The sequence below is a fragment of the Pteronotus mesoamericanus genome, unplaced genomic scaffold (genome assembly GCF_021234165.1).
Source record: "Pteronotus mesoamericanus isolate MK-2021 breed Mesoamerican mustached bat unplaced genomic scaffold, CSHL_Meso_final contig_74, whole genome shotgun sequence".
Taxonomy (NCBI): Eukaryota; Metazoa; Chordata; class Mammalia; order Chiroptera; family Mormoopidae; genus Pteronotus; species Pteronotus mesoamericanus.
The window spans coordinates 5,198,640-5,225,938 of record NW_026555247.1 but is presented as its reverse complement, the minus strand read 5'-3'; the positions used below and the strand labels follow the sequence as shown (position 1 = coordinate 5,225,938).

At 37.6% G+C, this 27,299-nt stretch overlaps 1 protein-coding gene across 2 annotated transcripts; it reads right to left on the bottom strand.

Moving 5' to 3' along the window:
• Positions 1-701: 701 nt before the first annotated feature.
• On the bottom strand, positions 702-27,233 carry SNRPD1 (small nuclear ribonucleoprotein D1 polypeptide). Of its 2 annotated transcripts, XM_054583437.1 has the most exons (5): positions 27,042-27,233; positions 26,651-26,709; positions 11,759-11,835; positions 5,851-6,042; positions 702-3,630 (listed from the first exon to the last, which is right to left on the bottom strand). In XM_054583437.1, exons 3-5 carry the CDS (start codon positions 11,826-11,828, stop codon positions 3,554-3,556), a joined length of 339 nt encoding a protein of 112 aa, XP_054439412.1. In that variant the 5' UTR covers positions 11,829-11,835; positions 26,651-26,709; positions 27,042-27,233; the 3' UTR covers positions 702-3,553. The 2 variants fall into 2 exon arrangements, with proteins under 2 accessions (XP_054439412.1, XP_054439411.1); XM_054583436.1 differs by lacking the exons at positions 26,651-26,709; positions 27,042-27,233 and adding an exon at positions 17,487-17,643 and having other exon boundaries at positions 703-3,630.
• Positions 27,234-27,299: the final 66 nt, after the last annotated feature.

Here is a 27,299-nt window from a genome sequence, read left to right as displayed (position 1 = left end):
GCTGTTAAACCTATCAATTGGGAGAATTCATTTATCTACCAGCAGTTTTCAACCTTTTTCTTCTCATGGCACATATAAACAGGTATAATTTGGGTTCATTCATACCAGATGACCATTGATGTGTTGGCTATTGTCATTTTTTGACAGTCTAAGGGAAAAGAGATCAGTGCCCCTGACTAAACTCAGGTATTGCATTATTTAAAAAATTCTGGCAGCACAGTCATTGATCTACATTATTTAAGTCTTCCCACCCCAGAATATAGTAGAGTTATTGACTTTGACTCAAGAATTTTTTTAAAAGCCAGACCTAACTTTGCCATGGTTCCATAAATGCTTAATGAGGAAAAAATTACAAAGATCTAGAAAACATGAAAATCCTTTCTTCTTGCAGATTCACAATGCACATTATCTTTTTAAATCCTCATCCAAGTATGTTTTTTATTGATTTTAGAGAGGAAGGCAGGAACACTGGTTGCCTCCTGCACACGCCTTGACTGGAGATCAAACCCACAACTTAGGTGTGCCCTCACCTGGAATTGAACATTTTGGTGTAGGGACAATGCTTCAACTGAGCCACCTGGCCAGGACCCTATTAACTTTTAGTTAAAAATAGCTATAATTATGTGGCTCTACTTAACAGCTAATGACACTATAATAGCAGTTCATCAAATCTAAGACATCAATTTTTAGATGCACTCATTTTATGTATTAACAAAGAAACTTGATTTGATATATGATCTAAATTTATTCCCTTTATGGTGCATCTTCATTTCAAAGACACTAAAACATATATAAGAAATCCACCTTAGTACCCCTTCACTATAGTTAACAAAGTATATAAAATACTTTGGTATAATTTTACCAAAATGATAGGTATAATCAATCCTCATTATCCTGGGAGTCCATATGTGGGAAGTCAGCTACTTGCTAAAATTTGTAACTCCAAAATCAATACTCATTGGTGCCTTCATGGTCATGCATACACAGAGCAGCAAAGTCTGTCACCTGATATGCATGTTCCCAGCTGAGACTGAAGAAATTCTGTCTTGTTCAGCTCTCATACTGTAAACAAATGTTCTTTTAATGGTCTATTTAGCACCACATTTTAAATATTTGTCATTTTTCTTTTGTTTGTGATTTTCAAAAAATGGCCCATAAGCACAGTGTTTAAACATGCACAAGATGGTCATGTGCCTTTTGGAGAAAATACATGTGTTAGAAAAGCTTCATTTGGGCACAAGTTACAGTGCTGTTGGTCATGAATTCAATGTAAACTATATATATTAAATTAGGTCTAAACAGAATCACATAAAACAAGGTTTTGTATTGATCAGTTGATGAAAATGTGACCAGAGACTCATAGGAATCTAACCCTGTGTTTTCCCTAGGAACACTGGTTCAGTATTCACTAATTCATGGTTTGCGGCAACTTTATAGAACGTAACTACCGTGAATAACTAAAATCCACTGCATTTGACATCTAGAGCCTTTGTTATTCTTTTCTAAATTGAATCTCATATGTATACTGACCTTACCCAAAATTTAAAATATACACTTTAATGCTTTACTGAGAAAAAGCTGGTTCAGCAAAATGTAACACTACCATGTTCCTACATGGTAACAGTAAATTTCCCTTCCTTTTCGAAAGTATGCCCCTTAATTTTTTGGAACCACAAGAATTTTCACTTTAAATAATAAAGACCAATATCAGACATATTTTTTGGCTGTTTTAATTGTATGTCTCTAGAAAATGTCTGCTATTGGTTTAAGATGGATTTTTTTCATCATGTTAAGGAAATATCTTCCAGTTTAGGTTTTCAGAAATAAGTGCTGTATCTTATAAAATGTCATTTCAACAGTATAATCGTATAAATTTTGTTTGCTGACTACATTAATACATTTCAAAATACTAAGCAATCCTTGCATAATGAACATAATTATAATAGAAATCTGATTTCCTATTTCACTTATGGTTTTCTACCCAAATGCATAAGTTTCTTTAGGAAAACTGAACTCCACAAAATCTTAAGCTTTAAAAGATTATCAGATGTGTACAAAATGCAGCAGGACTAAGATCCTTACATACTTTTTTGGGGGGAAGTGAGGCAAGAGAAGCATGTTGGTTTATTTTCTACTCATACTGCAGTGCTTCCTTTATAGCTAATAATGGCAATCAATTCAAACAACTTTTTCTTCATAAAATTTTTCACATAAAAATGAAATAGTAGTCTCTAGTGGAATAAACTCTATCTAGTAACCACTATGGTTTAATCTTACATTTAAACTATGTTACTAGACCGGTGTCATGCTGCAAACATCTACACGTTAAAAATCACAAATTAATGAAATACATTTGCTGTTATGTTGGCGCACGACTTAAAATCATGAGAAGCCTATGTACACTGCTTTTAAAACAGATAACATGAAGTACTCTTTACCAGAGTTGCCACAATTTGCAGTGATTTATCAGTGTTTATTTAATTTTGTTTCCCTTTTAGCCTACAAGGTCCATGAGGGCAGGAGTCAATTTATGTTCGTTCACCTGTGACAGGTCTTTTCTGTTTGTTCACTTTAAATCTCCTCTCAACCTTGCTGCTTCATAGGGCTCGCTTGTCTTCTGCTTAAGTTCAAATAATAGGAACACCAACATTAGTGGGTGGAAGAGACTGAAATGCACATTCACATACCACACACAAATGCTCTTGCTATCTCTCAATTTGCAGGGCCTAAAACTTTTTTAGTCTTTGCAGGAAATTTCCGCATTTAAAAAACAAAACTCCACAAGCATCATTAAGTCAAAATACAGATGTAATTCCTCCCAATCCTCAAAGTTTTTTTCCCTTAGCATATAAACAAATGGTAGTAAGCTTTACAAGGAACTGTATAAACTGAGAAGTATTTTTCTCTAAGCTTAATTGAAACAATTAAAAAAAATCCTTAACTACTGGAATGAATCCAGTTTTGCCATCACATGAAAAAGGTCTTTTTCCTTTTGTTCTTAAAGGACTTCTTGTAAAAGTACTTGATAAAGGAGCCACTGACAGGTATATTCCACATTAACACATTTCAACCTAGTGAACATCATCTGAAGTTTCAATGCAGAAGAATGTAAAACTATATACTATTGAGAAACTGTAGAAAAAAAATTAAAACCAAAAAAATTCATCACAACAAAACCAATGAAGATGACTATCACCTTTTACTAAGTACCCAAGTCTCCATGGAGAAAAACTCAGGAAAGGAGGATCAATTTTAGACCCCACTCCACAGGACTTCAGCTTCTTAAGTAACAAAACCCACTTCACCTGTTAGGTTTCATGGAGTGAAAAAGTAAAACAAACAAAATAATTATTCTGGGATGGCCATGTAGTAATATTCAGCTATTACTGTGTTAATGTCACAAATATACATGAATTATTAAAACTAAACTTGATGTAGTCAATAGACAGCTGGCCTACATTTATGTTTATTAAAAACTGACATAAAAAGACAAAACCTTTACAAATAATATCTCAATGGACACAGCACTTTGAAACAGTAATCTTGAGAGGCATTATCGCCTAGGACCCCCTCTTCCTCTGCCCCGGCCACGTCCTCTTCCTCTTCCTCGGCCCCGGCCTCTTCCTGCAACTGAGGAAAGAGAAAAATAAAGCAAGGTAAATTCTCTTCTGTACTGATGTTGCCTGGCCACCTCAAACAGTATCTATAGTTTAGAAAACTTGGCTCCTCTCAAATGTAACCTCATAGTCACCCTCTTGACAGATTACCATGCAGAACCAAGAACTGCTGGCCTACAAAGGCACTTTATTATATTTGTTTGTCTTAATATATTTACTAAGAAATTCATCCAGTTTCAAAGTATTTTTCTTTGTATCATGCCTCAAATTCACAACAAAATGAAATGCAAATTGGTACCCAAATCTCGCAAAGACGGAAGAGATACCAAATCAGTGGAACAGAACATGACCACCATGTGCCAGATGTTTTGTTACTGATTAGAATCCAAGCAAGTTAGTTCAAAGCCAAATTTAAAAATGTATTATATCAAGCAACAACCTCATAGCTGTTCATAATCTTAAATTATTTGATACAAGCATAACCTAGTACTTTAATCCATATAGCATTATCTCTGTGTCACCTGGTCATCCTAACTCTACTTGAGTATCAGTGACAGAAAACTGATGTCCAGATGAATTTAATTTCACCTTGGACAGCTATAAATGTTGTAAAATCCTGACATGGAGTCAAGTCAGTCACACTCTAAATTTATACCTATTATTTTCAGTTTTACTATTCAAAGAAATACAAAGAGGTCTAGGGCTTCTGTTAAAACAAGGCAGATTAAGCAGACACCTTTAATTCCTTCTGAAACACTGTTCATGATAGAAAAGGAATAACAATGGTATATACCTATAAAGACAAAAAAAAGACAAAAAGAAAGCAGAGAAAAATACAGTGGTTGAAAGGTTTCATCAACTTTTTAAAGTTAGACAGTAGTCTAAGAACAGCAAATGTTCAATAAAGGAAGAATAACTTCCAAGAGACCTAGGACGTTATGAACCAAGGGTAAGATGAGAACACTGGGCTGAAAATAGGAAAAAAAAAAAAAGGTTGACAATTCCATGTGGAGCAGTCGACTGTCTAAGTCCTCTTCCCCACCTTGAAAAACTGATTATTTTCCTAACAGGGAGGTAGGAAAAAATAGATGAAATGAACCTGAAGACACCGAAACGAAAGGCTTCGTATTTGAAGACACTTGCAAGGTAAATGGCAGCAAGAGGCACAGAGCTGACAGGAAGGGAGAGGGGTATTAAGTCAGTGTTTAAGTTATAGGTTGTAATCTGAAATTTTTCTTAACTCAAAGACAATACGTTAGAAAACTTAAGGGCATTTGCATGTATTAAGGCTAATTACTGTTCCTGAAACTTTTGTTTTAATAATATGTATAAGTGGGTTATGATGTAAGGCACATTTTTTAGTTTGAGTGGAAGGAAAGTCTGGAAATCATTACATTAAGTGACTGTCTACAAAACACCCAGTCCCTTTCTCCTTCCTGTTTTTATAATGCTGTCAGGTATGGCAGGTGACTGGAATCTTTTTGTGAAAAAAACAGCTCCAGAAAAGACCTCCATATATTGAAATCTGGGTGTCTTCAGTGAAGAGGCCAACTCCTGAACCATCCTTCAATGATACCCACCAGCTGAGGAGTCTAGCCACCTTCTCAGAACTTCTCTTTTTGGGTCCTTGTCAAGTAACAGATGGCCAAAGAGCAAGATACTTAAGTAAGGCCTTTATTGTAAAGACCACAAAAAGATCAAATGAAAAGAGAAAATAAATAATGCCGAATACCGAAAACAACTTAAAAACACATCCCTAAAACAACAGAATTCTCTAAAAAGTTATCATAGAACAAGGAGGTTTGAAAATTAAATATACCGGAAAATAAAGTCAAGGAAATTTCTCAAGAACAAAGAGAAAAATAAGAAAAAATATCCGTACTGAAATGGCCCACCAAATACCCAAACAAAATGAAGGAAAAAAATGGAGGACAAGCAAAGATCTTACACCAAGTCATAAAGAAATTTCAGAATACCAGGAATAAAAGAGCCCATCTCCAAATCATCCAAACTACGTATAACATGGGAGACATGGCCATGAACAAATGTACAAGAAGAGCATCCATGTTTTTAATGATACCACCAGTAATAATAATACTATATACATTCATGGCAAATAGACAATTAAAAACAAAAACAAAAAACCCTGAGTTGTTTGCAAATGTTTATAGCTTGAATAGTGGATTAGAGTATAAGTACATTGAAAAAAACATTTATAATCCTTCAAACTTACCAGCTTCCCTTTTCTTAGATTTCACCTTTGGTTCAACATCCACAAGTAGTGTATCCAGAGGTAAGCTGTCAGGTAGAATAAAATATCGAATGTTATTTCCTCGAATACTCAGCGTTTCCAGCTGTACAGGTTCTCGGTTCTTCAGGGTCATTTTCACAGCTTTAAGATGAGTATTCATGCTGACATCTACACCTAGAAGGAAAAAAAAAAAAGAGCGATTATTAGCACCATAAGGAAGACAACCAATTAATATATCAAGTCACAGTGTACACCATATTACAAAGTACTTTTCTGCTACAGTGCAAGTATCTACAACATGATTATGTCCACTGGTAAATGGGAGATACTGTTAGTACAAATCAGAAGTCTTTCCTTTACAGAGATGTTCACTACCATGTTAGAACTGCTTACAGAAGCAAATGCAGTAAGCAATGGAGAACCTGGTACACACGTCTATTCTCACTGTCCCCATGTGTCCTCGACCCTCAGGCAATGCTTACTGCACAGTTCTCCCACTGTTTCCATAACTTCCTTATATCCTGTTCCACCAAGCTATCTTCATTTTTGCTTTAAGAATAAAGTCCTATATGCACAGTACTATTTTTTTCTTATTACAGAAACTTAGTATGTCTTTTTAAGTGTTTTTTTAAAATGAGCATTACTGTTTTTTGTTACCACTTTGATTACTAAAGTTGCACAGGTTTTGAGTGGCATTCCTCAAACTTTTTTTCCCATTAGTCATTTTTAGTATGAGATTTTAGAAAATAAAAAGCAAAGTTTTTTAGGACAACAGGAATACTCAATTCTCGGAGCCCTTATCAATACATCTGAACAAACAGGATAACTGAAGAGCTAGTAAATTTCTGTCGTATAGAGTTAAGACCCAAAACCATACATTCTCTCAACTTTCCCAATATCCATCTCAAATTTACTAATTATTACTAATATTTTCCTCCCTTTACTCCCGTCATAGAAGATTCTCTCTTTTCCCAAAATTAACATACTTTTGATACATTCCATCTCCTTGGGGACCTTGATCTATCAACATGAAAAAAAAAATTATAAGCTCTTTCTGTGTTCGAGGAACTGCATGCTAAGACATTTTAATTTAATCCTCAAAATCCCAACAGGTAGACAGTATGATTATCCTTACTATGAAAACTAAAATACATATTCATAAAGGATACAAAAAGCTTGTAATGATGGTGGTCAGTGGAAGACGTAATTACATCTTTTGCTTTCCCAACTCACTTTAACTCCCCCCCTCCCAACATCACTTATTAAGTACCTACTATATGTTAGGCAAACTTTGCATTACATTATGTTTTTGAGTGTGGTCTCCATCACTAGATTCTGAGTTCCTAAAAAACAGACCCCAGGAGAAAGCAAACAAAATCCTACATTGTACTGATTTCCTTTCAAAGCAACTGGTCTTGTGAAGATCTACTATACTCACAATTAATATCAATTTAATCCAGTACATTTTCTTGGTTTACTCAAGATGCTCAATCTATGCATTTTTTTAAAAATTGTATTTTATTCATTCTGCTAGTACAATTATCCTTAATTTCTCCCCTTTACCCTCCCCCCTCAGGCAATCCCCCCACCACTGTTCAGGTCCACAGGTCATGTGTATAAGTTTTTTGGCTGCTCCATTTCCTATACTGTACTTTACATCAACATGGCTATTCTGTAACTTCCTATTTGTACGTCTTAATCCCCTCACCTGTTCACCCATTTTCCTCCTTCCCCCTCTCATCTGGCAACCACCTGGTAACTAACTTCTTTTTTTCTCTTGCTTTTAAGAGTCTCTCTTGATTCAGTTCCAGCCAAGATGGAGGCACAGATAGATACACTTTGCCTCCTGCAGCAACCAAAAAGAGGAACAACAAATTTAAAAACAAACAAATAAAAAAACCAACCAGAACTGCCAGAAAATCGAACTGTATGGTAGTCCGACAATCAAGGAGTTAAAGAAGAAACATTCACCCAGACCAGTAGGAGGGAAGCCTGGTCGGAGAGGAGAGAACGTGAGGCAAGGTAGCGCTACATCTGCATGTGGATAAACGAGGAGGAACAACTGGAGAGCATGACACACATGCAACCCATGGTACCAGCTCGGGAAAAGAAAGCCTCAACACCTCTGGCTGTGAGAACCTATGGGGGTTATGACAGTGGGAGAAGCTTCCAGACAAACAGCAGAGTCCGCTGGAGAGACCCACAAGGTCCCAGAACATACACAAACTCACCCACCCGGGAATTAGCTCCAGAAAGGGCCAATTTGCTTGTGGGTAGTGGTGGAAGTGACTGAAAGCTGCTGGAGAGCTGAGCAAACAGCATTGTTCCCTCTCTGACCCCAGTACCACAACATAGTGACCTGGGTTGCTCTGCCCTGGTGAATACCTAAGGTGAATACCTCTCCAACATAACAGGTGCACCAAGATAAAAATATGGCCCAAATTAAAGAACAGATCAAAGCTCCAGAAAAATACAACTAAGTCACAAAGAGATAGCCAACCTATCAGATGCAGAGTTCAAAACATTGGTAATCAGGATGCTCACAGAAATGGTTGAGTACTGTTGCAAAATAGAGGAAAAAGTGAAGGTTATACAAAGCGAAATAAAGGAAAATATACAAGAAACCAACAGTGAAGGGAGGGAAACTAAGTCTCAAATCAATGATCTGGAGCAGAAGGAAGAAATAAATATTCAACAAGAACAGAAGAAACAAGAATACAAAAAAGTGAGGACAGGCGTAGAAACCTCCGGGACAACTTTAAACCTTCTAACATCTGAGTTATAGGGGTACCAGAAGAAGAGGAAGAGCAAAAAATTGAAAACTTATTTGAAAAAGTAATGGAGAACTCCCCCAATACGGCAAAGGGAAAAGACTTCCATCAAGTCCATGACACTCAGAGAATCCCAAAGAAGCTGGACCCAAGGAAGCACACACCAAGGTGCATCATAATTACATTACCCAAGGTTATAGATAAGGAGAGAATCTTAAAAGCAGCAAGAGAAAGAGTTACCTACAAAAGAGTGCCCGTAAAATTATCAGCTGATTTCTCAAAAGAAATCTTACAGGCAAGAGGGGGCTGGAAAGTAGTATTCAAAGTCATGAAAGGCAAGGACCTACAACCAAGATTACTCTATGCAGCAAAGCTATCATTTAGAATGGAAGGGCTGATAAAGTGCTTCCCAGGTAAGGTCAAGTTAAAGGAGTTAATCATTACCTTTATGAAAAGGAGTTGTTCATATCATATCAAGCCCCTATGATATGAAATGTTAAAGAGACTTAGAAAAAGAAAATCAAAACTATGAACAGTAAAATGACAACAAACTCACAACTATCATCAACTGAACCTAAAAAAAAAAAAAAAAAAAGCAAACAAGTAGAACAGAAACAGAATCACAGAAATAGTGATCAGAGAGGAGGGGAGGAAGAATGGGGGAAAAGGTACAGGGAATAAGCACAAATAGTAGGTACGCAATAGAGAGAGGTTAAGAATAGTATAGGAAATGGAGAAACCAAAAGACTTATAGGCAGGACCCATGAATATAACTAATGGGGGGGGGGGCGCGGTTCCTCCTGGGAGTGGGGATACAAGGTAGAGGGTAATAAAGGGGAAAAAAAGGACAACTGTAATAGCATAATCAACAAAATATCTTTAAAAAAAGGTCAGCCTCAGATGAGATGTTAAAAAAAAGTCACTCTCTTTAACCTTTGGCCTTTTAATTATGATGTGTCTTGGAGTGGGCCTCTTTGCAACCATCATAATCGTGCCTCCTGGACTTGCATGTCTATTTCCTTGACCATTTTAGGGAAGTCGTCTTGCACTATTTTTTTCAGATAGAGTTCCAATTTCTTGCTCTTTCATGTTTCCTTCTGGCACCCCTACGATGCAAATGTTGGAATGCTTGAATTGTCCCAGACACAGCTTATACTACCCTCATTGGCAGCGGCAGGGGAGGGGTGGCGGGGGGGATCCTTTTTCTTCCTGTTGTTCTGATTGGCTATTTTCTACTTCCTTATGTTCCAAATCACTGATTTGATTCTTGACTTTATTCACTCTACTGTGGTTTCCCTGTAAATTGTTATTTCATTAGTGTATCCTTCATTTCTGATTGGATCTTTTTTATACTGCTGAAGTCCTTACTAAGTTCCTTGAGCATCCTTATAACCAGTGTTTTGAACTCTGCATCTCATAGTTTATCTTCGTTTTGTTTAGTTCTTTTTCTGGAGTTTTGATCTGTTCTTTCATTTGGGCCATGTTTTGTAGTAACTTCATTTTGCCAGCCTCCTTGTGTTTGTTTCTATTACAAAGAGGTGCTTTGACTCTGTGTCTTGGTACTGTGGCCTAATGTAGTAGGTGTCCTGTAGAGTCCAGTGGGACAGCCTCCCCCATTACCCAAGCTGGGTACTTGAGGTATACCTTCCTCTTGTAGTTGAGCATTGGTTGCTGTTGGCAGATCAATGCGAGGGATTTACCTTGACCAGTCAGCTGCAAGGACTGGCTGTGACCACTGACCATTAATCTCCACCCCATCCATGGAGGGTCAGCTGTGTAAGAGCAGGGTGGTGGTGCTCAGAAGTGGTCTGTAGCTGTGCATTAGCCCTGGGGTTTCCCAGGTGGTACAATCCAAGGTCAGCCCCCACCTGTGTTTTGCTCATGGCACCCTGCCTGAGTTGTAAAGCAATGTGGGATAGCTGTTACTTGCTGGGCTTGGAGATGACCAGCTGAAGCCAAGCTGTCAATCTAGGCTGGCTCCTGCTAGGGCTCACTGAAGCCAGCTATTGCTTGTTTGATAGGATTTAGGAACCAAGATCCTATGGAAAGGCAGCTTTGGTGGGACAGAGCCTCCGGGGATCTCCACAGTGGGTCAAACAGTGTTCGCTAGGTTGCTGGAGTCTCAGATATGGCAGCAATTTATAGGCCCTGAGTGAGGAGGATATACAACAGGGATAATGACCTCTGCTCATCTTGATGGCAGACACTTCAGTTTCTCTCCATATACCACTGGTGCCTTTCAAGCTGCTACTACTCTGGTGTTGGAGCTCAGAGTCAGTCTGAGTGAGTGACTCCGTGTGTGGGTTCTTTAAGAGGAACTGCTTAGGGCTCCAGCAGTGTCTCCCTTGGACTCAATTCCCTTTGGTTTTTACAGCCAGAAGTTGTGGGGACTTCTCTTCCTGGCACTGGCACACTGGGCTGGGGGCCTGGTATGTGTTTGCGACTCCTTGCTCCCAAGATATCCCTCCTGAATTTTTATCCATCGCACGTGGGTGTGGGACCAGCTTGTTCTGCATCTGTGCCCCTCCTACCAGTCTGGATGGATGTGGTTTCTTTAATCCCATCGTTGTCAAGACTTCCATTCAGCTTGATTTCTGATGTTCCTGAGCGACGGTTGTTCTATGCTTTAGTTGTAATTTTGATGTGGTGTGAAGAGGTGAGCCACATCTGCCTATGCCGCCATCTTGACCAGAAGAGATCTATGCGTTTTATAGTTCCTTACTGCCCCCTCTTCACCTCCCACATATATTCTTACCTAAGATAACCAAACATGGAAGTCCATCCTCTATCTTCAAAGTCTTTATAATCTAACAAGGGACACAAAATTCTAATGAAAGAAATAACATGTATTTGGGGAGTTGCAACATTCCAGGCACACAGACACAAAAGCATGAAAGACATAAAAGCAAGAAATGGGTCACATAATAGACTAATCTGGGGAACCCAGTTTGGTATTAGCACAAGTACTTAAGGTGAGGCTAAAGAAAGTAAGTCAGTGAAATAATCCAGACAAAAAGAATGAGATTCCTATTACAAGAATATTCATTAAGGAACCAAAACAGAATTCTGGCCTGTAGGTAGAAGAGATAGGTGGAAAATAAGCAGCCCAACCTCCATACCTGTGATTGTTCCATGGACCTGTGTTCCATTCTTTAATTCGATGGTTACAGTTTCGTGACTCAATTTCATCAAAAATCTATAAAGACAGCAAGAATAAAATGATAACTTTTACCTTTAAAACTTTAAAGTCATGTTTATTAAGTCAAAAGGTAAAATTTCTCATTGTTGAAGATCTGCTTAGTTATCTGCATCAATTCCTGTTAATAGTCTGCATAACAATTTCAAGTTTCCCTGAATTAAAACCTTAACATTTGTGAAGGAGCATAACAATAGTCATTTCGACATTTCTGATTTTCAAAACCATTGTACAGCATCCATACATACAAATCTTAAAGTCATATAAGCCATTAAATTGAAATCAAGAAATGACATGAAGATGGTCAAAAGGTACAAACTCCCAATTATATACTGAATATAGTCAACACTGCTGTGTAGTGTATTAGTAAGTTGCTAAGAGAGTAGATCTTAAAAGTTCACATCACAGGAAAGAAATCTTTTTTTATTTTTTTGGTATCTATATGAAGATGATGGTTGTTAACTAAACTTACCGTGGCAATCATTTTGAAATATATGTAAGTCAAGTCACTATGTTATACATCTTAAACTTATAACGCTGTATGTAAATTGTGTCTCAGTGAATAAAAAATAAGTTGTAATTGGTAGTAAAAGATTACAGTAATTATTTTTACACAATAAATGATAAAGTAGAAGTTTACCTTTCTAACCCCCTCCTTGTTCATAAGGATATTCTTCTAGACCATTTTATATGCATTTATAAGTATATACATAAAGTTTTTTTACATAATTGGGTAAAACTCTAATAACGCCTCTAATTTGTAGTTCTCATTTAGCAGATTATATTAGAGACATTTCCATTATATATTATCACAAATCCATTTTTGCAAATTGTTACAAACACTGTTACCAATCTTCTAAATTTTGTCAAATAGGAAAAAAAGTCAACCTGCCTTTTAAAAAGTTATTTTATTTATTTTATTGTTGTTTAGTTACAGTTGTCCCCATTACTCTCCCCTGCCCTACCCACTGCTTTTTTCCTATTAGTTGTGAAGTTGAATATATTTTCATAAATAGGGGAAACCTGTATTTCTTTTGTGAATTACCTAGTCACATGATTCACACATTTTCAATTAGATTAAATTTTTATTTTATTTTCTACCAGTTTGCTACAGCCATTCAAGTTTGTGGTTTTCTTTAGTCATACAATTTTCCCCCTATTTTATATTATTAAATTTGTGAATCCTTCTTAGGTATGTTTAGGGAGACATTTCCCATCCTAAGATTGTTTTCATTTAGTTTTGTATTTAGTACACTTCATCTAGCCTTTTGTTTCCCCCTAATTTTTATTATGAAATATTGCAGAGGAAGAAAAGTTGAAGGGTTGACAAATTATTGAAATGTTGCCATTTGTGTGCGTGCCCCTTTTATACACAAAACTTACACTTTCACCAAATCATCTAAAAATAAATTGCAGACACTTCATGCATTTTCTAATGAGGACATTCTTCCACATAACCATAATACCACAATCTAGAAAAATGGACAATAATTCCACAATATGATCTAATACGTAGTTCACATTCTCAATTTCTTGTACAGGTAGGATTACCTATTTTCCTCCTCTATTAGACTGCTGCTGAGGATAAGGTTTATGATCTTTAAGCTAATCTTGGATTGTAAAAGGCACTGAATAATAGTTGGCTGACTTTTTCAATTAAAGGGAAGGCATCCTTAAAATACCACTTTTTTAGCAGTATAGTCAGCCATCAAAAAAGGGGAAATAATTGGTTTGGGATACATCAAGTCCTAAACTTTTTTTTCCTTTTAAGTTGATTTTAGAAGAGAGGAAGGAGGTGAGAGGAAAAAAAAATATTGATTTGTTATTCCACTTACTTATGTATTCATTGGTTGATTCTTGAATGTGCCCTGACAGGTGATCAAACTCACAATCTTGGCATACTGGAACTATGCTCTAAGAAACTGATCTAATCTTGCCAGGGCCCAAACTTTAAACAGTTCATATGTCCTCATATAAAGACTGATGTGTTGAATCCTCTCCCTTCTTTTTTGTTTGCTGTCAAGAAGTCTCTCAATGAATTGCTAATACTTTATTTCACCAGACAAGAATTCTTTAACTGAGCTCTAAATTTAATAGTCACTTATAACTATATTAGCCTAGAATTTTCACCTACTAGTTTACTCCCATTATCAAGTTTTGGGGTTAAAAAAAAATACAACTTTTATTTTAACTGACCCACTCAATAATTTTTACTTTCATAAAAATTCTTTCAAATCATTTTTGAAAGTAAAACTAGGCCACCTATGAGCTCAAATTCCAGTAGAAAGGACACAAAAGATTTTTTAAAAAAAGTAACTAAGTTAGAAAATCAATGGAGATATGCACAGATTTTTACGAGGCAAATAATGTAGCATGGGGAGAAGGGCATCAAATCATAGATTTATACTAAGGTGTCTAAAAAGTTGGAAATATGCAGCAAAAAGAGCAAAGATATGGTAATAAGAAATAGCACAACACTGAGAAATTCCAGGTACTACTGATGGAATATAGGTCCAAGAAAATGAATAGGGAAGTTAGGAAGGTTCTTTTCATGGAGAGCCCAAGCTCCTTCAAAGAATTCCCTGAACTAAAAACTGAAGGGTTTTCATCAATTAAGTGGAATGCCTCGGTTACATTTACACTGAAAGACAAATCAGGTGGCTAAGCAGTATATAGATTAAAGTTACAGTAGTCAGGACACAGGAACAACAAACTGATCAATGAAACACAATAGAGTCCAGAAATAGACCCACATTTATATATTCTATTTTGTAAACTATAGAAATGTACCTTCTATACTGCTAAAGCAGTCTGATGGGCAAAGAAAATGCCTTTCAACAAATGATGAAATTTGTTGAAACAATAGGGATTTATATTCAATAATATGGAGTAACTGGAAATCCCTATTTAAAAAAAAATGAAACTGGGCTGCCAGCTTACTCCACTTACCAATATTAATCGAAGGTAGATCACAATCTAAACCTAAACCTAAAAGTTAAAATTATAAAGCTTTTAGAGCAAACAGAATAACTTCATGGTTTGAGATTAGACAAAAGTTCCTTTGACAGCATCGAGAATAACCACCTCAAAAGAAAAAGATGGTAAGTTAAGACTTCCTCAAAATAATTTCTGGTCACCAAAGACATTAAGGAAATGAACAAACAAGCCATTAGAGAAAAATTATATCTGACAAAGGAGGACTAGTATGCATAATATATAAAGAATTCCTATAATTAAAAGAACACAAGAAAAATCAAACTCTTCACAGCTACATGTGAATGGCCAATAAATAAATGAAAAAGTGCTCACCATCAGTAGTCATTAGGAGAATGAAAACCGAAGCCATAACAGGACACTACTACATAGTCACTAAAATGGGCTAAAATTAAACCAACAAGTGCTGATGAGGGTATGGAGCAACTGGAATTCTGAGCTACTGCTGGTTGGAGTGTAAAATGGTACAACCACTATTCAAAGTGGTCTGGCAGTTTCTTACAAAACTAAACGTGTATCAATGCCATGATCCACCAACAATACTCCTAATTACCCAAAGCAGGTGTGGGACTTGCACAATAAAGTTCAAAACAGTTTTAAATACGTAACTTTTAAACATACAATGGACTACTATTCACTAATAAAAAGAAACAAATTTCGTATACAAGCCTAATGTAGATGAATCTTAAAAATATGCTGAGTAAAACAAATTTTACACAACAAGAATACATATTCCATGACTCCAAATATAGGAAATTCTAGTACAAGCAAAACTAAGCTATGGTGGAAGAACTGGTTGCCTCTGTAGGTATAGGGCCAAAAATTGACGGGGAAGGGCTTGCGAAAACTAAGGCTTTGGTAACGTTCTATATCTTAACAGGGGTTTGGGTTACACAGGTTTATACATTTTTGTATAAACTATATTTCATACTATATTTCATAGCATGAAATATTTACCTCAAGAGGTTATTACTTCTTGGGGAAAAAAAAAACAAACACCAGGGGTGAAAAACAGAGCCTAAACAGTTCAGTGGTGGCAACTAGAATGGTACGGGGGCAGGAGAAACAGACATAATAATCCGAGCCTGGAAACCAAATAGACTGGAATTATTTCCTGATGAATCCTTTACTATCAGAAATCTTTCTACCTACTGGTACCTACCCTTCAGTATACAAACCCACACTATTTAAGTTCAAAAATCAAAGAGAATTCAACAGAGAGAGATACTTCCATAAGGCAGATAAAAATGCCAAATTTTTCAGACATCAGGACTACCGAGAAAGAGGTCAAGACTCTCAGGTTTTTGTTTGGGGTAGCAGTAAAACAAGAACGATAGTGCCACCAACTAAGGTACAGAAAGAAGTCAATTGAAATGCCAATCAGTTAGACAAACACCCACACTCGGTGCAAAATACATTCTCCAGTTAGAAGAAACTGTTTCTATATTCTAAGACATGGAATAGGATTCAAGAGTCATTAAAATTTACAGCAAATTTTAACAACACGGAAATCTTTAAATAACACAAACTAATTCCAAAGAATATCACATAAAATTAAATAAATTCAGACTGCCAGGTATTGAGAAAATGCAATATACTTTTAATTCTGAGACAGTTATGTCCAGAATTATAGTTCAAATAAAAATGGACTAAAAGTTAACCTTAAATGCCTTTTCTACACACTCCAACTTGAAGGGTTTTACATGTTATTTCAAACATAGCACAAATTATCTACTTGTCTGTCTTCCCCACAAAACAGAAACCTCCAACAAGGTAGGGACTCTACTTAAAAAAAAAAGTCCATTATCAGCACACAGTCTAACAGGTGCCCAATAACTGTTTGGTCAACACCGCCAATCCTTGACTCAACAGGCTAAACATATATAACTGCTGGCTTATTTATTAGATGCCTTTAGGTTATTTAAACAAGTCTTCGGTAGGTTTAAATCAACGAAGTCTAAGAAGTAAAAAGGAAGAAATAACGATTATCCGCGTCATCACAAATAGGGAAAGTGATTCTGTCCCAAGCTGGGCGGAATTTCCTAAATGAAAGGCCTACGTTACAGGGAAATGTAGGTTGAATAGTCTTAATTCTAGAGTATCAAAAATGAACTAAAAAAGAAAAAAAAACTTAAGTCAGACTTCAAATACTTAAGAAATTGGCTTATTTCCCAGATAACCTCCTGAAGCTTCTAAGTACTCTTTCAAAAGCGCATTAATTTGAACTACTTACGCAGGGCATGCAATTTTTATATCTTGCACGTTCTCAGGGAGCGTGCGGGTTCCTGAGCGCTGAGATGAGCCCCAAAAAGAGAAACTAGAAAGCCTAAACTAGAAAATCGTAAGTAACAGAAATCAAGACCTTGTAAACCTGAAACTGTATCTTTAAGGCCTAAGAAACTGGGTAGGAAGAAAGGGTTTGGCCTTTACGTCCACCTCCCAGAAGACATGAATTTATCCCCTCGCTACCAGTCTGAACACCAGGCCCGAGTGCCGGCGGCGGCGCGGCCAAGACAGGGCGGGAGAGGCGGGCGCCGGAGGCAGTTAGCAGGCCGCGCACGCGGCTTTCGCGCCTCCTACAAGGGGGGTAGCCAATCCTCCCGCTACCGGGCCAAACTGTCCCTTCACGGCCTCCACCCACTTGGTCACCTCCTCACCTTACGAGCTTCATCCTAAGGGAGCCGTCACGTTTTCAGTCCGAGAGCGCACAAAAAAACAACCGATGGCCCACGTACTGGAGTATGAATGGCCGGAAATGCCTACTCCAAGGCCTCCGCTGTAAAGAGCGCGCAGAGTGGAGCGGCCGCACAGCGGAAACGCAGAGGCCGAGCTGGGTCGCCCTCCTTTCCGGCTGCGAGGAGCGCCACTGCGGCCCCTGGCGGCTGGAGGTGTGCCTTACGACTGCTGAAATCGTTTAGGGCTGCCGTAGGAGGAAATCGCCTGTTCGAGGGAGATTTGAGGAATTTAAATTCAATCAGTGGGCTCTTCGGCATGGCAGTCCACCTCGTATCATGCAGCACTAAGTATACCCGTGAGCGAAAGGAAGTTCTGAGAGAAGCCCAAAGGACTACATAAATTCTGCTACAAAGGCAGGAATTTCAACACTATTTAATGTACCTAAAGAAAACCACACAATTTAGCTAATTATTTTTAACTTTAAATTCTGGTCACAAACTTCTAAAGGGTCCCTTCAGTGCCCGGAGATCGTGTTATTCTCCTCTAATGAGCTCAAAAACGATTTCAACTCCTTTCTTCTGTCCCTCTCCAACATTTTACAGTCCTTTTCCAAAACACTCTCCGCTAATGTTTCTCAAGTCTGATAAAACGGAAGCCATCCTGTTTTCCTTGCTGTTATAAAGGGCAGAACTATTAGTACTCCTTTCCAAGGCAAACTTCTCTGTTGTAGTATGGATCCCATCTCCCATTTCCTCAAAAATTCCATTCCTTATCACCACTTAACCTGAATCATCACTTTCTCCCTCTCCACTGGATTTTTTCCGTCAGCATACAAATCTATCTAACAATACAAAGTTCTTCTCCGATGCAACTCCAACTGCTGCCAGATTTCTTTCACAGAAAAACATCTTGAATGAGCTGTCTATATTTGTTTTTATCACTTCTAGTTCACTCTTCAAACTACACTGAAATTTCTTATCTAAAGGTTATCAAAACCCTCCAAGACAAACTTCTATCTATCTTACTCAATATCTCAGCAACATTCAACACACCCTGTCTGTAATGCCCTCCTTGTTTGGTTTCCAGGATACTAAGCTTACCTGGTTTTATTCCTATCCCACTAGCTACTCTTTTTATATCTCAGCTGCCTCATCCTCTACTGAGCCATTACATGTTGGGATGCTTCAGGGCTACACTAGGTGGTCTCCTTATGGGTCCTTTCTCCTTTAGCCCAGGTGATCTCCAAAGCCATGGCTTTAATTTGTATCTTCAGCCTGGATTTTATCATTTATCATTGAAACTCTTGGATGTTGTAAATCAGTACTCATTGAAATTTAATGTGCATAGGACTCACCTGGACGAAACTCTATAAAGAAAATTCTGATTCAGTTCGTGTGGGATCTGAAATTCTGCATTTCTAATGTTAAAGAAAAAAACCACAGGCCCAAAACAGAGTCACTTGTGTTAACAGCCTATAATACCAAACATAGATTTAATACCTGATCTAACTGCAGTTTCAACGTCTACCAGTAACATAATCTTCACTAACCAGCCTGGAATTTTCTGGGCAAGCATCAGCAGTTTGTCCTGTCACCTACGCTCTTTCCATTTTCCACTGGGGAAAGAAGAGGCAATCTACATGTTAACAACACTCCCATTTCTCTTCCCCCAAAGATGTCCTGGCTTCTTTTCTTTTACAAATAGCTTCTTTGCCCCAATCCGCTTCCATTTTGTACGGTGCCCTTCTAGTTGCTAAGCCGGTGCCCTTCTAGTTGCTAAGCCGTACAAAATGCCCAATTCATGAATCACTTAACCCTGCAGAGGTTGCAGTCAAAAAAATTATAGAATATGTTGCATGTATCTGAGAGATACATTCGTTACTAGTATGTGCTGAAATGAGAAAAAAAACACTACAAATTGACATTTACCATATTAATATAATAAAATACATGATTTCTAAAATTTATTTTCAGTTACAATCTAGAAATTATTATAGAAAGAAAAATGAAATCATAAAGAATAAAAATTTTTCTTTTCAAAACATGGAAATATGGATACCGTTACAAAATACAAACAAAAAAAGTCTTTAACATTAGCAGTCAGAATCTTCAATAGTTTGTTTTGCAAACCATTTGTAATAGTTATTGCAAACAATACTGCTATGGTCAAGGCATAAATACTTTTCACAACACTTGCAAAAATATTATGATAAATGACTCAAGTAGCATTCACTAAAGTTCTTCAACATGTCTTGGATTAGCGAATCGATATATTTTTCCAGCCATTTTCAACAGTACATGAAAAAAAACCCAACACAACACTAACTTCGAAGTTCATGGAAAAAAACTCAACTACCCCAACACTGACCTCAGAGTTTGCGGTTTCTCTCAGTCTACTATTGAATATCATACACCTTTACGAAAGTTATAACCAAACTGATGGCTTAAAGGTTATGGCTTAACATTACTCACTACAGTGTGCAGCTAGTCGTGACCTTGAACCTATACACCCAATATATGTAACAATATTTGAGAAAAGAGTTTGTTTGTATGTCTCAGATCAGCTGCGACCTCCACATGGTTAATAAAGCCAATTCAACCTTCAAATTTACTTGGTTGAATTATTTTAAACACTAACAAGCTTTCAAATTGACGAAGGTGCCCCTAGTCCATGGGCCATAATTGATTAGCAAGACTGCAGAGAGCATTTGTGTGCTGTCTTCTCCTTCCCCTTCCCCTTCTCTTCCTATCCCCTTCTCTTCCCAATAGTTTCCAATAATCTCCTGGTGATTCATGAGGTCCTTAGGATGCTGACTCTACTCTTACGTTAATACCTACATTCCATTACTTGACCACAGTGGCCTTGGGATATAAATTGATCAATCAGACCGTTGCAGGGAATATTCTCCTTTTGGATGTGAGTGGAAAGGGAGTTATTAGAAACTCTCTAAGAGAGGAATTGGTCTTCAGCGTTTTTAAAAAACAAAACCCATGATGAGTCCCTTGATTAAAAATAGTGCCTAAATGTAGATGTAGCTATTTAAATGAAAATTAAGTAAAATTAAAAATTCAGTTCCTTAGTTACAATAATCTCACTTCAAGTGCTCAATAGCCATATGTAGCTACAGTTACCCTTTTGGACAGTGCAGATATACGTAATTTCCATCCTCAAAGAAAGTTTGATTAAACGGTGTTGCTCTGTCAATCACCGTATTTATTTCCTTCTTTGTACTTAATTATTTGCTTATTTATTGTCTGGCACAAGAATGTAAACTGCATGAAGGCAGGGAATTGTATCTGTTCTGTTCTCTTCTGCATTCCCATCATTTAGAATAGTGTCTAGCACACAGTGTGACCTCAGTTTTTTTAATTGATTCTTTAAGAATTTGTTTTAATTTATAAATCATGTTTATTCTATTACAGTTGTCTCAATTTTTCCCCCTTTATCTCCCTCCACCCTTCCCATCACCACCCCCTGCTCCCACAGACAATTACCACTCTGTTGTCCATGTTTATGGGTCATTCATACATGTTCTTTGTCTAGTCCCTTCCCTTTCTTTCCACCATTGTCCTTTTTCCCCATCCCCTCTGGTCACTTTCAGTCTGCTCCACGTTTCCATGCCTGTGGTTTATTCTGTTTGTTAGTTTATTTTGTTGTATAGAGTCCACTTATAGGAGAGATCATATGGTATTTTTTTTTCCATCAACTGGTTTATTTCACTTAGCTTAATATTCTCCAGTTCCATCCATGTTGTCGCAAAGGGTAGGAGTTCCATCTCTCTCTCTCTTTTTTTTCTTTCTTTCTTAAATGCAGATTGATTTTATCTATTTTTTAAATGTCAAAGTTAATTATAAAATATTAAAAAATTTAAAACCATTATAAAGTCTCAGCAATTAAACCAACATGACACCAGCACAGAAATAATCACGTAGATCAATGAAATATAATGAGCATTCTAGAGACAAACATATACATCTGTCTAACAATGTAATATATGATTAAGTTGATATCTCAAATCAATGGGCAAAATAGGGCTTATTCAACAAATAAGGTGCATGGACCACTATTACTTGAAATAAAACAAATATAGAGCCCTATTTCACACATTATACAAGAAATATTCAGGTGAGTTAAAAATCAATATGTAGAATTTAAGGAATTTTAGGAGAAAACACAAAATTATATTTTTCTTACCCTGAAGTAAAATATTCAAACCCAGAAGCTATAAAGTAAAATACTGACAATATGACTATATTAAACATTTAAGACTGTACAGTAATATACATATAAAAAAAGTTAAAGGACAAGTAATAGAATAGGAAAGTATTTGCAACACATCTAAAAAAGGGTTAATGGTTTGTTTGGTTTTTTTAGGGGAAAAAAATTCTACAAACATTTAATCAAAAAATGGATAAATAATACCAGAAAGTCATTTAAAGCATTTAAAAAATAATAGAAATAGGCAAGAAATATATAAAAACAGGTTTGGTTACAACTAATAATAAAGGAATAATTAAAATAACACATCATTGTCACAATCAGATTAATACATATTAAAAAATATTGGTAATACTAGGTATCGGCAACTCTGAAAGGAACTGGGTAGTCATAGACTCTTTTTCTTCATTTTCTTAAAGCAATCCCTTTAGCACATTTTGCAGTGCTGGTTTGCTGGAGGTGTATTCTTTTAGCCTTCTTTTGTCTGGGAAACACCTTATTTTGCCTTCCATTTTAACTGAGAGCCTTGCTGGGGAGAGCAGCCTTGGTTGCAGGCCTTTGCTTTTCATGACTTGGAATAGTTCTTGCTGTTCCCTTCTGGTTGCAGTGTTTCTGTTTAGAAGTCAGCTGCTAGCCATATTGGGGTTCCCTTATATGTTATTACCTCTTTCTTCCTTGCTGCCTTTAGGATTCTCTGTTTTTCCCTGATATTTGCCATTTTAATGATGATGTGTCTTGGAGTGGGTCTCTTTGTGTTCCTCTTGAATGGGATTCTATGTGCTTCCTGGACTTGTGTGACTTTTTCCCTCCTCCAATTAGGGAAGTTGTCCATCATAATTTTTTCAAACAGGTTCTCTATCCCTTCCTCATCCTCTTCTCCTTCTGGTATCCCTATTATAAGGATATTATTACGTTTCAGGTTGTCCTGCGTTTCCCTAAATGCCTCTTCATTCTTTTTGAGTCTTTTTTCATTTTCTTGCTCTTTCAGGGAGCTTTTTTCTACCTTGTCCTCCAGCTCACTGATTCAGTCCTCAGTTTCATCTAGCCTACTTTTGATTCCTTCCACTGTGTTCTTCAATTCAGAAATTGTATTCTTCATATCCTCTTGTGTCTTCTTGATAGTTTCTATGTCCTTTCTCATGCTGATATAGTTGGCAGTTAAGTTCGTCATAGTTTCCCTGTAGTTTTTTGTAATTCTCCCTGAGCTCACTGAGCTCATTGAGTTTCCTTAGAACCATTGTTTGGAACTTAATTATCTGATAGTTTACTTGCCTCTATTTCATTTAGTTCTCTTTCTGGGGATTCCTCCTTTCCCTTCAAGTGGGGCATATTTCTTTGTCTTCCCATTATTTGTGAGACTCTTCTTTTTTGCTTCTCCTTTTTAAGTTGATCTGTCTTGATTTCCTGACTTTGTGGTATGAACTTCTATGGTAGGAGATCACTGTTTTTACTTTCTGGATCTGCCTCAGAATGTGTCAGATGTTGACCCTGTCTGACCTTAGGCAGTCTGTTCGAGACTTCCAGTAATCTACTATTTGTGGCTGTCTCCTTCAGCTGTTAATCTAGTCACTCTGCCCTCAGCAGGCTGCCTTAGACAGCTCAGGGCAGGGCGGAGTCCCTTCTCGGGGCGGGGTTATTGGGTCCTCTTATGTTGCTGCTGTATGGGGGAGGAGTCAGTGCTGGGATCGTGCTGGCTACTCTCTCCATTCTCTCCCCAAATCCTCCATCTCCAGTCTCTCCTCAAGTGTTTCCAGACCTCTCTTTGCCCCCTTTAGCCAGGGATCTATTGTCTGTGGCTGCCAACTGCACTCAGCAGACAGCTTAGACAGCACAGGACAGGGTGCTGGGGGCGGGGTATTGGGTCCTCTGTCAGTGGTGCTGCTCAGGAGGAGTGGTCTCTGCCTGAGCAAGATGGCTGCTGCCACATAGGGGATGAGTCAGCACCGAGATCCGGCCGGCTACTCTCAGTTCTTTCCCCAAAGCCTCCTTCCCCGGTCTCTCCTCAGGTGTATCTAGTCCACTCTGCCCCGACCTCTGCCGGAGACCATGGTAAGTGGCTGCAAATAAAAATTTTGCATTGGCCCTTTAAAAGGCTCTTTGAGTCTCCAGCTGCCTGTCTCTAGCAGAGAGCAACACTGCTGCTTTTCACAGCTGGCTGTTTTCTGTGTACTTTTTGGGTTTTGATGCTATAGGCTAGAGATCTCTGCTTTTGGTTTAGACCCCGCTCCTCAGGGGGATCCAACTGGCTGCTTCAATATCCTTCTGGTGCTGCTGCCTGTGTGCACCTCGCCCACCTTCTCAAGTCTGTACCACACTCTCTATCAGTTAGATTGAGCTAAAACTGATTCTTCTGTCTCTGAGGTTACAAGGTTCCTCTCTCACTTTTGTTCATTTGTTTGTTCCAGGTGATTTCTCCACAATTTAGTTGATATTCCAGGTTTTTCCTGGGAGGAGGTCAGTGTGACTTCCACTCACTCCTCTGCCATCTTGATTCCTCAAATATTTTTGAAATAACTAAATGTTTCCCTCATTAGAATGCATGCTGCAAGTATGTATTGTTTATTGCAGTATTCCTAGTATTGAGCACAGGGTACTTCTCCCTATGTTCTTCCTACTTTGAGCTCTGCCTACCTCTTAATCCCTTTTCCCCTTAATAGAATTGGAATATTTGAGTTCTAGCAGCTCACTATGCTCACTGTCCTTTATAGACTTTTGAACATTCAGTTCTTTAATCTGGCTAACACCTACTTATCCCCCTCAAGTATGTGAGGCTAGCATTATTACTTGTATCTGTCAGTAGGTCTCCCAGAAGATGGCAAAATTAAATGTTACTCTCAGGTGATTTATACCAAATTGGTATAATTTTTCTGTTTTTATTTTCTACATTTTTTTTTTTTTAGAATTTTTACTCTCATTTTATAAAACAATGAAGAGTCCTGAAATAAAATTAACAAGAATGAAGCAACAAAGAAAAAGCCTTTATTTGCTTTTGTTAGCAGGAGGGTCAGTCTGAAAGTAAGACTACCCTATCTTCTGGGAGTTAGCAGAGGTTTTATATATTATAGATGTTAGAGATTGGTCACAAGAAAGAAGAGGGACAAGAAAATGAGAACGTTATGTGTGGGAGAATGCAACTAATCTATTATTAGATTTCATAAGTAGATGTTCTAACACGTGTAGAAAAGTACATTCTGCAGTTTGGAGTCAGGAAGGAAAACAAATATCTTAAATTCAGGAGATGACATTTTTAATTTTGAATTTAGCAAGAGAACCTACAAGTAAGGACTTTCAGTTCTTTGTGTAGGGATTGTGAAAATGGATCACTGCAATTTGAATACTACAATTTACAGAACCATATGTTAAATACCAAGATACGTCATCTGGCCACAGCATTTGTTTTTACCATGAGCACATGGCAAACTGAACCAATCAGAGCACTCTCCAAAGACCTTCTTAGCTCTTAGGAAGGGGGGCCTCTCTTTTTACTGGGATCAGTTCACTGTGAGCTTGTAGAATTTTTGAAAGTTCGGTCAAGCAAAATAATTTATTCAGTTGATCATGATTATTTTTTAGTAGCCAGCCAAATCAAATGAACTAAATTCTAAAGTTCTCAGACAGCTCTAAAAGAAAACCATTGATGGAAGGCAAAAAAAATTTTGTAAAACATGATATTACAGAATTAAGATTTAATCAAACTACAAATTGAGACCTTTGGCATTAATGAATCAGTGAAAAATGTCTTCTAAAATGAGAAAGAATAATACTTGAGAAGGTTACTTTTTCCCCAAAAAGCAAAAATTTTTTAAATGTATTTTAACTGGTATAATTGGCATTTAAAATGTATAATTTTAAGGCATACAACATGTTGATTTGATACATTTCTATATTGCAGTATGATTACCATGGTATCCAACACATCCATCAGGCCACAAAATTTTTCTTTTTTGTGGTAGGAACAATTAAGATCTAGTATTTTAGCTGCTTCAAAGTTTATTATAGGGTATTGTAAAAGCAAACTATTTTATACTTTCACAGGATGTTTAAGAAGCTGATCATATTTAGTTTTAGAAAAGAAAATATAGAATAAATTGCAGACATGAATTATACATCAAGTATGATGTATCAAAAATAAGTACAGCCCTGTCTGGTGTGGCTCAATGGATTGAGTGCCAGCCTGCAAAATGAAAGGTCGCTAGTTCGATTTCCAGTTAGGGCACATGACTGGGTTGTGGGCCAGGTCCCCAGTTGGGAGGATAACCTATTAATGTTTCTCTCACACATCAATGTTTCTTTCCCTTTCTTTCTCCCTCCTTCCCCTTCTCTCTAAAAGTAAATAAATAAAATCTTTTAAAAACAAAACAAAACAAAAATAAGTACATATGATTTCCTATGGTCTGACATTTGTATCTCATGCTCCTGATTGTGGCCAATACAACAAACAATGTATAATAGATCACTGAGAAGCAGAGTCCTTTGTGGGAAGGTAAACTTGTAAATATGGTTTGTGTGTCTGTATGGCAGACTTTGAGTTACTAAAGATAAAGTGGTTTACAAAAGAAAAGAAATCCCACCAGTTGTCTGACAGTCTAAAGGTAAAGGCAAACATAGGCCCCATACTCTGGTAGATAATCACCTTTAACCAGGTCGGCAGTCTATTACTGAGTTTTTTTCCTCCCATTTTAAGCCATCTGGCATATGCCATTAAAATATATTTATCAGGGACTGAGGATGTGAGTGGGGAGAGTAGGCACGTTTTTGACAAGCAACAATGTACAGTAATGTGGGCAATTAAAACCAATTTTTGTTTTTATTTTTAAACCATAGACCCTCGCCAGATTAAATTGACAGGAAACATCAGGCTTGAAAAACTTAAAGCACGTTTTGGCTGGACTGGGTTTCAGAATAGGTCAGGAAGGGAAGAACTCACCTATGTCACCTCTTCAGATTCTTAAAGGCAAAAGTACCGATTTATCCATCCTTACAGTTCTGCAAATAAAGAAAGAGTAGCATAGAAAAGAGTGTTCAAAGGCTGTATGGGAACCACGGATCCTAGTGGTAGAACTCTAGATTCTATCTTTGGAGACTTCGAAGAACCAAAGCTTTGTTTGAACCCGCCATGACTACACCTAGTGGAATAATCTACAATTTCTTGTGGATTCTTGTGCTCCCGTTCACAAGGAGGACAGTAAATTTGGAGGCGGTGGAATGCAATGCAGGGGAAGGAGAGAGAAGGATCAATTACCTCCCTTTGTCTTCACATTGGCCCATTTAGAATATTAAAGGTATTTGAATTAGATAGAGGTCGCAGAGAACAGTACCTGCTACTGGCATAGGAATCTGCGGCAACGGATTTCCAAAACAAACCACCACCGCTGGGGGCGCGAGTGGCTTTATTCCAAGAGACGACCCCGGGAAGGGCAAGCGGTCACCGCCAGAGGGCGTAGCCGCCTCCCTGCGAGGCGCCCACCCGTGGTGCGCGCACGCGAGGCCTCCCACCGCGCCTGCGCCTAGGATGGACGCTGGCTCGCCTTTCCCCGACTCCCCGCCGTCCAGGCCGGGGTGAAAAACTGCGTGAC